Below are 12413 nucleotides of genomic sequence, written 5' to 3' on the forward strand. Positions count from 1 at the left end.
GACTATTTGCGCCACGGTTTTGAGTGACTTTTTGAACCAGGGAAAAATGGTGCATCTTTTTCAGACTCTTCTGTGTGAAGACCGGTTGCGCAATAAATTTTTTTAAATTGGAATATACCTGTGATTATAAATCATTTAAATGATTGTGAATTGTTGGCCGAGGGGTATCAATTAAGGAATTGCCAATTTGCATTACATATATGATATGAGTACAGTGATTCTCTAATTTTACCTGTTTCAATATAATAGTAACGTTGCCAATGTTTCAGATTCATCTGAAAAATTCTTGATTGTTCTCAGCACCGACAATCTGGCATGACACTCTATTTTTAGATTTGGCATGAATTATTAATCCTGTTATGACAGATTAATTGTGACATTCCACTAAGTCGCACAAAACTGTTTTGAATTTTTAAAAAAAATATATAGAAGAGATTATTAGAGAGTTGACGCAAAAATCGGTAACTCGTACTGTCAAACGGACATTTGCATTTGACAGTACCAGCTACAGATTTTTGTGTCAACTCTCTAATAATCGACAAAACTGTCAGTGTGTAGTGTCTTTTTCGCTTCAGATAGCTGATATTCGAGCCAGTATAACTCCTTGAGCGTCTCATATACTAGTTCAGGAAAAGGCCTATTCGATGACAGAGATTTCGATTCTATGCGACGATCGGTCAACGGTGTTGAAATGCCGGAAATGATGAGCCACGGTAAGCTGCTATTTTGTAGGAGTGCGCGAGTTTTAAAAGAGAAAATGAGATACTGAAATCAATTATGTAAATAGCGCCAGCACATATACCTTACATATAGAATTTCACTGTACTAGGATGGCGCAGAGCCTGTGGCCTTCGACTGACATGGTCCATTCTCTTTGGTTCGGATGTCTTCATGATTGGCTAGTAGACGTGTGCTCTTACTAGCAAGTGTATAGATAAATTTAGTTGGGTGGGGGGACACGAGCATCCTGCTAGCTGTCGAATCTTTTGACCTTAGGTATTAGGCTAATTACGCAGGACTTGATTTATGAGTATTTATCTCGGCCAAGGACACCGGTTCTTAGAAATGCTGATAGCCTTTTCGAGCCGGCGTGATCTGTTCGAGTCGAACCAGACGGACTCTCTGTGCGAGAAATTTTTTTACGGGGAATCGTGGAGAATATCTCATATTCTTTATGGGCAGATATTCTTTTTGTGAAAGTTTAAAGTACCTTCAACCGTCTAGTTACTCAGCATAATGATAACAGAATAAATGAGGATTTGCCTGATTTACATCCTAATAACTACTAATACTTACTAGTAAAAAAACTATTCGCGAGTAAGGACTAACTTTTCTAGTATTTTTATCGTACTCATTAACCCTAGCCTAGAACGTTTCACTTGCGTTTTCCACGCTAGAACGTTGCGCTGGGGTACAAACGTACCCCACGCGTTTGATCGCAATTTTTGCAGGTAAATATGCAAACAAAAGAATTGTATAATACATCATTTTCTTCGTATTTTTATTGCGAAACCAGTTGTGTAAGTGAAAGTACGGAATTTCCTGAATCAATGATACATAAATTGGCTTGAACAAAAAAAGTCAAAAAATCGCTGCTTTGACTTTTTTCACAAATATCACTATAACTTTGCGAATTTTCAACAGATTTGAAAAAATCAAAATGGAACTTCTATATTTGAATAAGTGCAATTATTTGGAAGAGTGAAAGTTTAAAAATCGGGTTTTGAAAAATACCACGAAATGGGGCGAAAAAAATATTTTTGACCAGTAATGCATTGGTAACACACAACGTTACTGTTACAGCATTTACTGTGCGCAAATTATGCTTGCGAACTATTGTTTTGAAAAACTATAAAAAATAAACTATAAAACAATAAAAATCAGCAAAAATGAGAGCGATTCTTTTTCTAATTCAAAATTAAATTAAATTAATTGAATAAATGATTAAAAACGATTATATAATACTAATTGTCACTTACGTAGTAAAACAACCACAGGTATTGTCACAAGTCACCTTTCCACTGACAGAACGAAACCCTAACGGCAACCGTACACTGGGGTATAAATGTACCCCATGCCAACTTTGACAGCCGCCTCCACGAAGGCTATAAGCAAACTGGCTATACCACCTTTTCCTACTCTTACTAGGAACTCTAAATTGAATTATGGTTAGGGTCCCAGGTCGGTAAATCACTCGTCTTCACACGGCTCCAAAGAAGGCGTGGGGTACATTTATACCCCAGTGCAACGTTCTAGGGTTAATAGACGATTGATCCGCTTCGAACCTGAGAGACAAAAAGGAGTTTAGGGAGAGACAGACCACTATGACGTAGACTCCAACGCGATCGTAGCATGTTTTCCATAGAATTGGACAGTCTAGATGACACGACATTACACGCTCTCTGAAACAAGCTTGTACCAAATAGTTGGTATGTAATGTATGAATTTAAGTTCCTCTGTATGAATGTATGCCTATATGTATATGTGTGTATTCCTGAGCAACATAGAATGGCAGCCTCTGAGACGCCATAACTTTCATTGGAAGCCAGCTGCTCGGTTACAGGTGTGACCATAAAGTACTGCACATACCAACGGTGAGACGGTTTATGTACAGCTAATCAACATAGGTTGCAGAAATAGGTTGATGAGACAGCCCGATTGCACACTGATGTATACCAATAACAATGTTTATGTGTGCGTTGGATTGATGATACGGAGGGAATTCTCAGACCGAATTTTTTGGCGGATTGTAGGTACACACGTTATCGATCTGGACTAGCTGAAGTTGCACAGGGAATCAGTAGATAATTATGCTTGGGAGTAGCGAAACATCTTTCAATGATCAACTCCTGGTAATCCTAAAGTGTTTATTGATCAATACCGGCACCGGCCAGGCCCAAACGTAGATCGCGGAAGGAAAGGGAAGGAATTGTTAATTCGATACTTGCTTTTGCTAGAGGCCGTATATTAAAGTGACCTTATGTTTTCAAGACGAATGCGGGACGCGCTCAAGAACCTTACATTTCTCAAATATTTGCACAACTTGTGTAAGATTGAGAAACTTTTCGTAAGGATTCATGACCTGGGTCATATTAGAATTCGAAAAGGGCACTGTGACAATCAGGATAAATTGGCTCATTTTGCACATTCCCCACGTAATTGGGAGATTTGGCAGCACGACTCGGAAGCTTTATGAGTTATTTGAACAATATGAATGTACAATATGGGTATTTTGGAACAAAAATCATCATTTTTATAAATGCGGGACACTTTCCGGGACGTTTTACGATGCGGGTCAAGATCTCGAAATCCGGGACTGTCCCGCTTAATCCGGGACGTCTGGTCACTTTACCGTATATACCACTGCGCACCCCACAAGTATCACGGGAGGATGATATTTATTAGTGTAAGTATAGAAGTTCGATTCTACTTCTTCTTTACCGACGCCAGAGAGGTGGATCCAGTATTTGGACGAGATATCGATTCATCAACTCATGGACCGGGGACCAACGGCTTTACTTCCCTTCCGAAGGAAGACGTGACCACAGATTTTTTCACCTCAGAATAATCTCAACGACCTCGGCTAAAATTGAACCCAGGACAACTGGAATGAGTGGCGGTCACGCTTACCACTCAACCACCGGCGCCGTCGTATATAAAATAAAACACCACAGAACATCCACTAAGTTCACTGTTTCAGTTTCAAGCTGAATACGGACGGCGCCGGTGGTTGAGTGGTAAGCGTGACGGCCATTCATTCCAATTGGCCTGGGTTGAATTCCAGCCGAGGTCGTTGGGATTTTTCTGAGGTGAAAAAATCTGTAGGGGATGATCCATAAATGACGTAGCATTTTTTGAGTGATTTTTAACACCCCCCTCCCCCATCGTAGCATTTCGTCACAAAATTCTATATACCCCCCCCCCCCTGATAATCACGTAGCTTGACAGTAACCCTCACCCCCCTCGTTGTCCCCGTAAAATTTAAAAACGATGTTAGTTAGATGAAACGGGTAAGATTGTCGTGACATCAGGTCAACCCCTATTCCCCTTTAAAAAAGCTACGTAGCATGACATGACCCCCTACCCCCCCTGTCGTCACACATCATCACAAAATACAAAACTCCCCCCTCCCCCATATAATGCTACGTCATTTATGGATGGTCCCTAGTCACGTCTTCCTTCCTTCCGCGATCTACGTGCGGGCCTGGCAGGCGCCGGTATTGATCAAACCTATGTTCATCTCTTGGCGAGCGTAGGTTTCTACCCCACATCACAGCCCACAATACTAAAGCGAACTATATTGTGGATGGTCTTAAAAACTATATTTCTAATGTCATCGTGGTCCGCTACTGAACACAACTCTTTTTTTTCAGGAGCATTAGCATTCATAGGATAAATTTTAATGTTAATTTTCATCCGGGATACTTATTTGCTTTCGAGTACTAGTCGAGTTTTCGAAATTAAAGTTATTTGTGCTGTATTAGACACTATCGCGTGTGAAAGCCATGTGTCTCAAAATGGCCCTTGGTTCTCTTTGGCTTAACATAGGCCATTTAAAAGTTGGTGTAGCTCTTATTTGAGATGTATTGGTACGGCGGCTCTATTGTTTAACGGATATTCGTTCAATCATAAATCTGCTATACTTGTTGGGTGGATTAAATAAGAGGCTTTTCAGCAACACCCTAAGGAATGTATTCCAAACGGTATCAGCTAAAAGCTGATGTAATTTATTAATATTATGCTTAGAGTAATATTCAAGCTTATTTACATCGGTCAATTATTGTATCTCGTTAATTCCCAACAATTACGGCTAGATTACAGGGCAATACGCAAGTCACGTATCACCTAACCTCAATCGTGCACAATTCGAACGGTTGAGTGCGTTTCTTGGCCTTCCGGCACCTGTTTAGGTTTTAATTCAGAAATTGTACTCATGTAAATTCGTGCTGCCATAGGATCTACTTACGGAAATAAATGTTTGCTTATATCTTCACGAATTCAACGTTCTATTTACTTAAACTTCCAACAATTTCTATCTATTCTTTTTTCTTATACCTTTCTCTCATCTCTACGTGACGTCTATGTTTTTCTATCCTACCATTTCAAACGATCCTTTTTTTTCCTTTTTCTATCCTTCCATTTCAAACGGTCCTTCTTCCCTTTTCCTATCCTTCCATTTCAAATGGTCCTCACTACATCAAAATTGTCCACCGACAGGTGGTCCACCGTGGAGTTGGAAGGGGTCAGCGGGACATACCGTAACACTCCCCGACCCGTAAGGCTGGTTAGATATCTCCGGTTCAGCTTTACCTTCTGCTGTTCCCGGCTGAAGCCCCACCTTTTCTATGTCGATCCGCGCCAGCTTTGCTACAGGTCGATGCACCATTCCGTCGGGAGTCTGCACCACGGCATCGCGAACTCGCCCATCTCGGCCCACCACGACCTTGGCTACACGTCCTCGAATCCATCCGTTGCGTATCTTCTCCTCCACGATGATCACCAAATCTCCTACATCGATCGGTTTCGTCTCCTCAAACCACTTGGTACGACGTGCGATGGTAGGAAGATATTCCCGCACCCACCGGCGCCAAAACTGATCTACCATTGTACGGCATAGATTCCAGTCGTTCCTGCAGGCTTGTCTTGGATCCGTAAGCGTCTTCGGAGTCTGCGTTACGCCGCTCGAGCTCATTAGAAGAAAGTGGTTCGGTGTTAGAGCCTCCTGTTGCGCCGTCTCCAGAGGAATATATGTTAGCGGTCTCGAATTGACCACACTCTCAGTTTCCACTAGCAACGTTGCCAGCGTTTCTTCGTTCGGCGTTCGAGAAGACTCCATTGCAGCAAGAGCGTTTTTCACCGACCGCACTAGACGCTCCCAGGCGCCACCCATGTGAGGTGATCCAGGTGGGTTAAACACCCATTTCGTGTTCGCGTTGGTGAACGTTTCGGCAAGCTGGCGCTCGATTTTGCCCATCTCCTGCTTAAGTTCGTTGCTCGATCCCACGAAATGTGTGCCCCTGTCGCTGCGGATCTCCACAGGTGCTCCTCTGCGTCCGATGAAACGCCTGATCGCCATCTTGCAAGATTCCGTTGAAAGTGTGTGAGCGACTTCGAGATGGATTGCTCGTGTGGTCATACACGTGAACAGAGCTACCCATCGTTTTGCAATACTTCGGTTCACCCGCACGCCGATCGGCCCGAAATAGTCGACGCCTACGTAGGAAAATGGACGTACGTACGCCTGCAACCTGGCCGCCGGGAGTGGAGCCATTCGGGGTGTCGCCAGACTTGGCTTCTTGACTTTACACAAGGCGCACTCTTTAGCCACCTTACGCACGAACGGGCGCAGCTGCGATATGTGGAAACGCTGTCTCACTTCGTTCACGACAGTCTCGCCATTGGCGTGAAGAAATCGTTGGTGGTACCATTCAACCAGCAGTCTAGTCACTGGATGGGCTTTCGGCAATATTACTGGAAACTTAGTGTCAAACGCGGCGACGGTCGCAGCAGATATCCTTCCATCAGAACGAATAACACCTGCTTCGTCCAAGTACGGAGACAGTTTGTATATTTTGCTGGTTTTCTCCAGCCGCGCCTGTTGTTTTGGCTGCTTGTCCCGCATTACTGACAAAGTCGCCACCTCGTCCGGATACTGCTCACACTGCACCCAACGAAAGATTGTGGTTTCGGCTGTTGCTAATTCCTCTTGAGTGAGTGGTCCGTCCAGTCGAGTCTCTCGTTTTACCGTTCGCCGTAGATTTTGTACGTAGCGATGAACATGTGCTACCGATCGATACAAATGCGTCAGTTTCGAGAATCGCTCCCACCTCACAAGTTGTGGCGGTACGATAACCTCCTTGTGCACCAAACACGACCTCAGCTCTTCATCGGTCGTCGCGCCGACTGAATCTGCATCTATGGTCCATTGATCTTCTGGCAAATATAAATCGTTGTCACCACGGAACCAACGGCCGCCTGAGGACAAACACGGCCCTTTTCCCCACTTTGTCGCATCGTCGGCGACGTTCTTTCTCGATGATATCCAACGCCATTGCTTCGCCTCCGACTTGGACAAAATCTCACCTACTCGGCAAGCTACGAACTGGCGATATCTTCGATGATCTGAATTTATCCAAGCCAGCACCGTCTTAGAGTCACACCATAACACTGTCTTCTCGACTACGAGCGAGTGCCCAGTGAGGATGGTCTTCATCAAGCGTACTCCGATTACCGCTGCCATCAACTCCAACCGTGGGATGGAGTGTGCCTTCAGTGGAGCCACCTTGGATTTCCCACCGACTAACGCAACAGAAATCCCATCCGGAAATACCGCCCGAAAGTAAGCGACACACGCATAAGCTTCTTCGCTAGCATCCACGTAGATATGCAGTTGCAGCGACAAGATATCTTTCACCGAACGTTGCGGAAAGTAGCAACGCGGAATGCTAATCTGGTCCAGATGTTTGAACAAACTCGTCCACCGCATCCACTTCCCAAGTAACTCCTCCGGAATTAGTTGATCCCATGTCGTCTTCGCCCTCCACAGCTCCTGGATTAGTACCTTGCCGTGTATGAGGAAAAAACACAACAATCCTGCCGGATCGAATGGGCTCATCACTACTCGCAGTGCCTGGCGCTTAGTTGGATGATCCGCACCCACCGCTAGCGTCGTTGTAAACGTGAAGACATCGTCGACCGGCTTCCAGTACATCCCGAGCACGCGTTCGGTTGAACTGTTCTTGTCCAGCTGGAGACACTTTTCTGTGACTGGGTCTCTCTCCCCGACCCGTGCGAGAACCTCGGTGGAATTTGAAAGCCAGTTCCGCAGATGGAATCCGCCGAGAGAGTGGACCAGTTTGACTTCATGTGCCAGCTTCACCGCTTCGTCAACGTCGTCAGCGCTGTCCAAGTAGTCATCCACGTAGTGCTTCCGGATAATTGCGTCGGCTGCAACTGGATACTGTCTTGAATGCTCCTTAGCGTTCAAATTCTTCACGAATTGTGCCGAACACGGTGAACACGTTGCACCAAACGTTGCGACGTCCATCAAATACACATCGGGGGCTTGTATAGGATCATCTCGCCAAAGCAGTCGTTGCGCATGTCGATCTTCTCGTCGAATCCGAATCTGGTGAAACATCTCCTTCAGATCCGCGCACAGAGCGACCCGTTTCTCCCGGAATCCGTATAGAACATTGAGCAACGTATTTAGCAGATCCGGCCCTTTCAACAGCATCGTGTTGAGTGCGACTCCATCCACTTTGGCCGCTGCATCGCAGAAGATACGAACCTTGGACGGCTTCTTGGGATTGATGACCACTCCTAAAGGTAAGTACCACGTACGCCGTGGATCTGAATCATCGAGCTCCTTCCGGGTCGCTTTGTGTATGTACCCTTTCGCTTGATACTCAGAAAGCTGTCTCCTCACACTTTCGCCGATGAGTAAATCCCTCTGCATACGCCTTTCCAAACACTGCAGTCGTCGAACCGTCATCTGGTAGCTGTCCGGGAACTCGAAGCTATCGTACTTCCAGAGAAGCCCAGTTTCGAATCGCTGTCCGACCCGCTTAGTAGTTTCCATCAGGATCCGATTTGCTCGTTGAGTTTCCGCGGACTCAGGATGGGCGACTTCCATTATACCCAGACTCTCGACTGAGAAAAACTTCTCCACGAGCTCATGTAGGGTCTGCTCGGCCTCCTGGCACTCGCATATGTGTAAACTATGAACGATATCCCCTGACTTGTCCTGGTTGGATCCATAAACCGTCCATCCCAAACGTGATTTTGCTGCTATCGGCTCTCCCGGTCGGCCATCTCGTAGCTTGAGTGTCGATGTAACGTGAGCGTTGTCGTTTCCGATGAGGATGCGCGGTACCGCTTGATCGTAATCATCGATCGGTAGGCCCTTTAGGTACGGAAAGGTTTCTGCGAGTTCCGCGTACCGCAAGGATTGTCGTGGTAAGTCCAGCTTTCTTACGGTGCGCACGTCCGACAAAGAATGTTTGGATGCCCCTGACCGTCCTGCTATTTCCAATGCGACCCGTTGAGAATTAGCTTCTGACCTCTTCACGTTCGCCGTCCACTGCAAGCACAATGGTTGCGGATCTCCTACAACCCCAAGGTCCTTTACCAACTCTTCGTCAATCAGCGTTCTCTCCGAGCCGTCGTCCAAGAAAGCATACACGGACACAGATCGATTGTTCCCATACAAAGTCACTGGAATAATACGAAAAAGCGTAGTCTTCCCAGCGGAATGATGGTTGGTGACCGCTTTGGAACTACTTGTCTTAGCTTCACTCGATTCTTGCCTGGACCCATTCTTCGCCGAATTTCCGTCGTTCCCAAACTTCTTACAGCCATTTCCTGGCGTCTTTCCGTTTTCCCTGGCCTGCTGGGCTTCATTTGTGTCCCGTTTGGAGTGCAGCAAAGGGTGGTGACGCCGTTGACATCCGTCGATATCGCATTGCTTGCGATTCTTGCAGGGGCGCCTTCCGTGTGCTCCAAGACAGAGCCGACACAAGCCGAGTTTCTGTATTGTCTCCCAGCGTTCATCGACCGTTTTCTTGTCGAACTCTGAGCAGTCTTTTACCCGATGCCCCGAGTTTTTGCAAATGAAACACGCTGGGCTTGATGGGCGCATCGTAACGCCAGATGCTTCTTTGTTCGTCGCCATCAAAGAAGAATCCTCCATTGAGTGAGTTCCGCAGAAGTTTTTGTCCTTTCCGTTCTTCTCCTTCACTATTCGCTGCTGCTGTACAGGTTGCGGCCTAGGATCGTAGTTCACGGTCACGTCGGATGCCGCTCGCACGAGCGTCTGCATATACTGCGAGAAAGAACGCAGGTTCACTTCCCCGCAGCGCTGCTTGTATAGCGACCAGTCCAGTTTCATATGTGCTGGAAGCTTCTCTACCAACTCGAACAGTAGCATCGGATTGTTGAGATGCGCTTCATGCCTCCCGGCTTCCAGATGATCACAAAAATTCTGCACCGCCATACCGAAACCGATTAGCGTGTCTAGTCTTTCCTGTTTTGGCGCAGGCACCCCTCGGATCCTCTGCAACAACGCATGGATCAACAATTCCGGTCTACCATAAAGTATCTCCAGCGTAGCTAAAACATTTGGGACGCTCGCCGGTAGCAACAGTCGACTCCGCACCGATTCAAGTGCGTGCCCCTTCAAACACCGTTGCAACCTCGCCAAATTTTCCTCGTTCGAAAACCCGCACGTCTGAGTAGAGTTAACGTACGAGCTAATGAATAGCGGCCAGTCCTCCGGATTACCAGAAAAGATTGGCAACTCCTTGTTCATCACGTGTCTTGCCGCCAATTGTCGCGGTGTCGGTCCCCAATACGCCTGCTCGTCTTGCAACGGAGGTTGCTGCGCACCAGCCTGGAACTCCGCAAACCGTGGTTGCTCCTGCGGTCCCAATTGGATTCCTGGTGGCACCGTCTGCCTTCTCGAAAACCTTTGCTCAGTGGGGATCACAGACGGTAACGGTTGGCCGGCGTACGACTGGGAATACTCTCCTCCCAGTAATTCTTCCACTGTCACTGGACCTCTAATCGGGCCTGCACTATCTCTATTCACTGCGGTCGATTGCGCGGCGATTGCAAAATTCGGATTACCAACTCGCGGAATGATAAACGAATTGCCTGCTGGAGGAGGCTGGGTGAGAGGAAAGGGATAGTTTTGGAAAGCATGCTGCTTGGGGATTACATTTGCGATGCCTTTGCTAGGCCTGGCGAGCGCGGAGGTAACCGAGAAAATGTTAGCCTGACCTCTACCAACTATTGGCGCTGTTGTGCTTTCGGCTCGACCGATAATACCCCCTAACGTTGGCTCAAACCCTGACTGCCCTAACGAAATACCTGCCAACGCTGCTTCTAGAATACCCTCGTTAATGCTAGTTGGTTGCTGCATGCCGTCCTGCCTAGCTTGTATTCCAGTTGCGGTCGTCGCGTTACTCGTACCAATAGCTGGAGCCTTCTCCGTCGGGACAACCAACGTCGAATGGGCGGCCTTCCACTGCTGTACCTTGCTGAAGGAACTCTGCACTGAGGCGACACTCCGGTTGTCTTCATCGCCTTCCCCACCTAGGTCAATCACCTCTCTCAAACGGAATGACTCGTTCATTACCGCCTGCTCTAGCTGCAATTGCCTCCGCTCAAACTCTGCTTCCTTTTTCTGCTTCTCTTGCTCCATCTTCCGCTCGTGCTCCCGGCGCTCCAACTCTATACGCTTCATCGCCAAAGCCTTCTGGGCCTCAAGTCTCTCGAGCTGTAGGCGAGCCCTTATTGCTCCAGCACTACAGGTTGAAGTGCTCGTTCCTGCTTTGCTGTTAGCCTTGCTTCCGGGTGCATCAATCACCGGAATCTGTGCCGACGGTCTCTGACAGTTTGGGCATGTAAACGGTCGGTCTGTCGCATCAATGCTGTCGTTCACACCCACACAGGTAAAATGCCACCACGAATCGCAGTGACAACAGCTTACCATCCGATCCGTGTCAGGTTCATTACACTGGTTACAGTGTGTTTCCACGGTGGGGGCACTTCCTGTACAATTCGGCATTGCTTCGTGGTTATCTTGGACGATCTTTTAGATTGTTGGGTGGATTAAATAAGAGGCTTTTCAGCAACACCCTAAGGAATGTATTCCAAACGGTATCAGCTAAAAGCTGATGTAATTTATTAATATTATGCTTAGAGTAATATTCAAGCTTATTTACATCGGTCAATTATTGTATCTCGTTAATTCCCAACAATTACGGCTAGATTACAGGGCAATACGCAAGTCACGTATCACCTAACCTCAATCGTGCACAATTCGAACGGTTGAGTGCGTTTCTTGGCCTTCCGGCACCTGTTTAGGTTTTAATTCAGAAATTGTACTCATGTAAATTCGTGCTGCCATAGGATCTACTTACGGAAATAAATGTTTGCTTATATCTTCACGAATTCAACGTTCTATTTACTTAAACTTCCAACAATTTCTATCTATTCTTTTTTCTTATACCTTTCTCTCATCTCTACGTGACGTCTATGTTTTTCTATCCTACCATTTCAAACGATCCTTTTTTTTCCTTTTTCTATCCTTCCATTTCAAACGGTCCTTCTTCCCTTTTCCTATCCTTCCATTTCAAATGGTCCTCACTACAATACTAATTGGTTCAAACACTGTTCACTGTGACAGTGTAACATATCTATTCATTATCGTTTCAAATATCCAGTATTGAAAGGCTCCAAAATTTACTTATAAATCCATCACATTCTTTCCGTATGAATACAAATTTTTTTGGATGAATTGACAAATTCATGACAAATAAACAGATATCGTGGAAAAATATCGCACGTGGCAACATAATAACAGTTGAACTAAGCTACTGTTTTGCAATACATAACGTACATAGAAGAGA

At 46.1% G+C, this 12413-nt stretch overlaps 1 protein-coding gene across 2 annotated transcripts; it reads right to left on the minus strand.

The window, feature by feature from the left end:
* Window positions 1–4647: 4647 nt before the first annotated feature.
* On the minus strand, window positions 4648–7630 carry LOC131684879 (uncharacterized). 2 transcript variants are annotated; one of them, XM_058968121.1, is made up of 3 exons: window positions 4967–7630; window positions 4769–4902; window positions 4648–4717 (listed from the first exon to the last, which is right to left on the minus strand). In XM_058968121.1, exon 1 carries the CDS (start codon window positions 7613–7615, stop codon window positions 5198–5200), a length of 2418 nt encoding a protein of 805 aa, XP_058824104.1. In that variant the 5' UTR covers window positions 7616–7630; the 3' UTR covers window positions 4648–4717; window positions 4769–4902; window positions 4967–5197. The 2 variants fall into 2 exon arrangements, with proteins under 2 accessions (XP_058824104.1, XP_058824103.1); XM_058968120.1 differs by having other exon boundaries at window positions 4769–7630.
* Window positions 7631–12413: the final 4783 nt, after the last annotated feature.

This window comes from Topomyia yanbarensis, chromosome 2 (assembly GCF_030247195.1).
Source record: "Topomyia yanbarensis strain Yona2022 chromosome 2, ASM3024719v1, whole genome shotgun sequence".
In the NCBI taxonomy this organism is placed as follows: Eukaryota; Metazoa; Arthropoda; class Insecta; order Diptera; family Culicidae; genus Topomyia; species Topomyia yanbarensis.

Excerpts from the sequence above, each read along its gene's own strand:
- LOC131684879 (XM_058968121.1), bottom strand. The coding sequence starts at position 7,615 with ATGAGCCCATTCGATCCGGCAGGATTGTTGTGTTTTTTCCTCATACAC.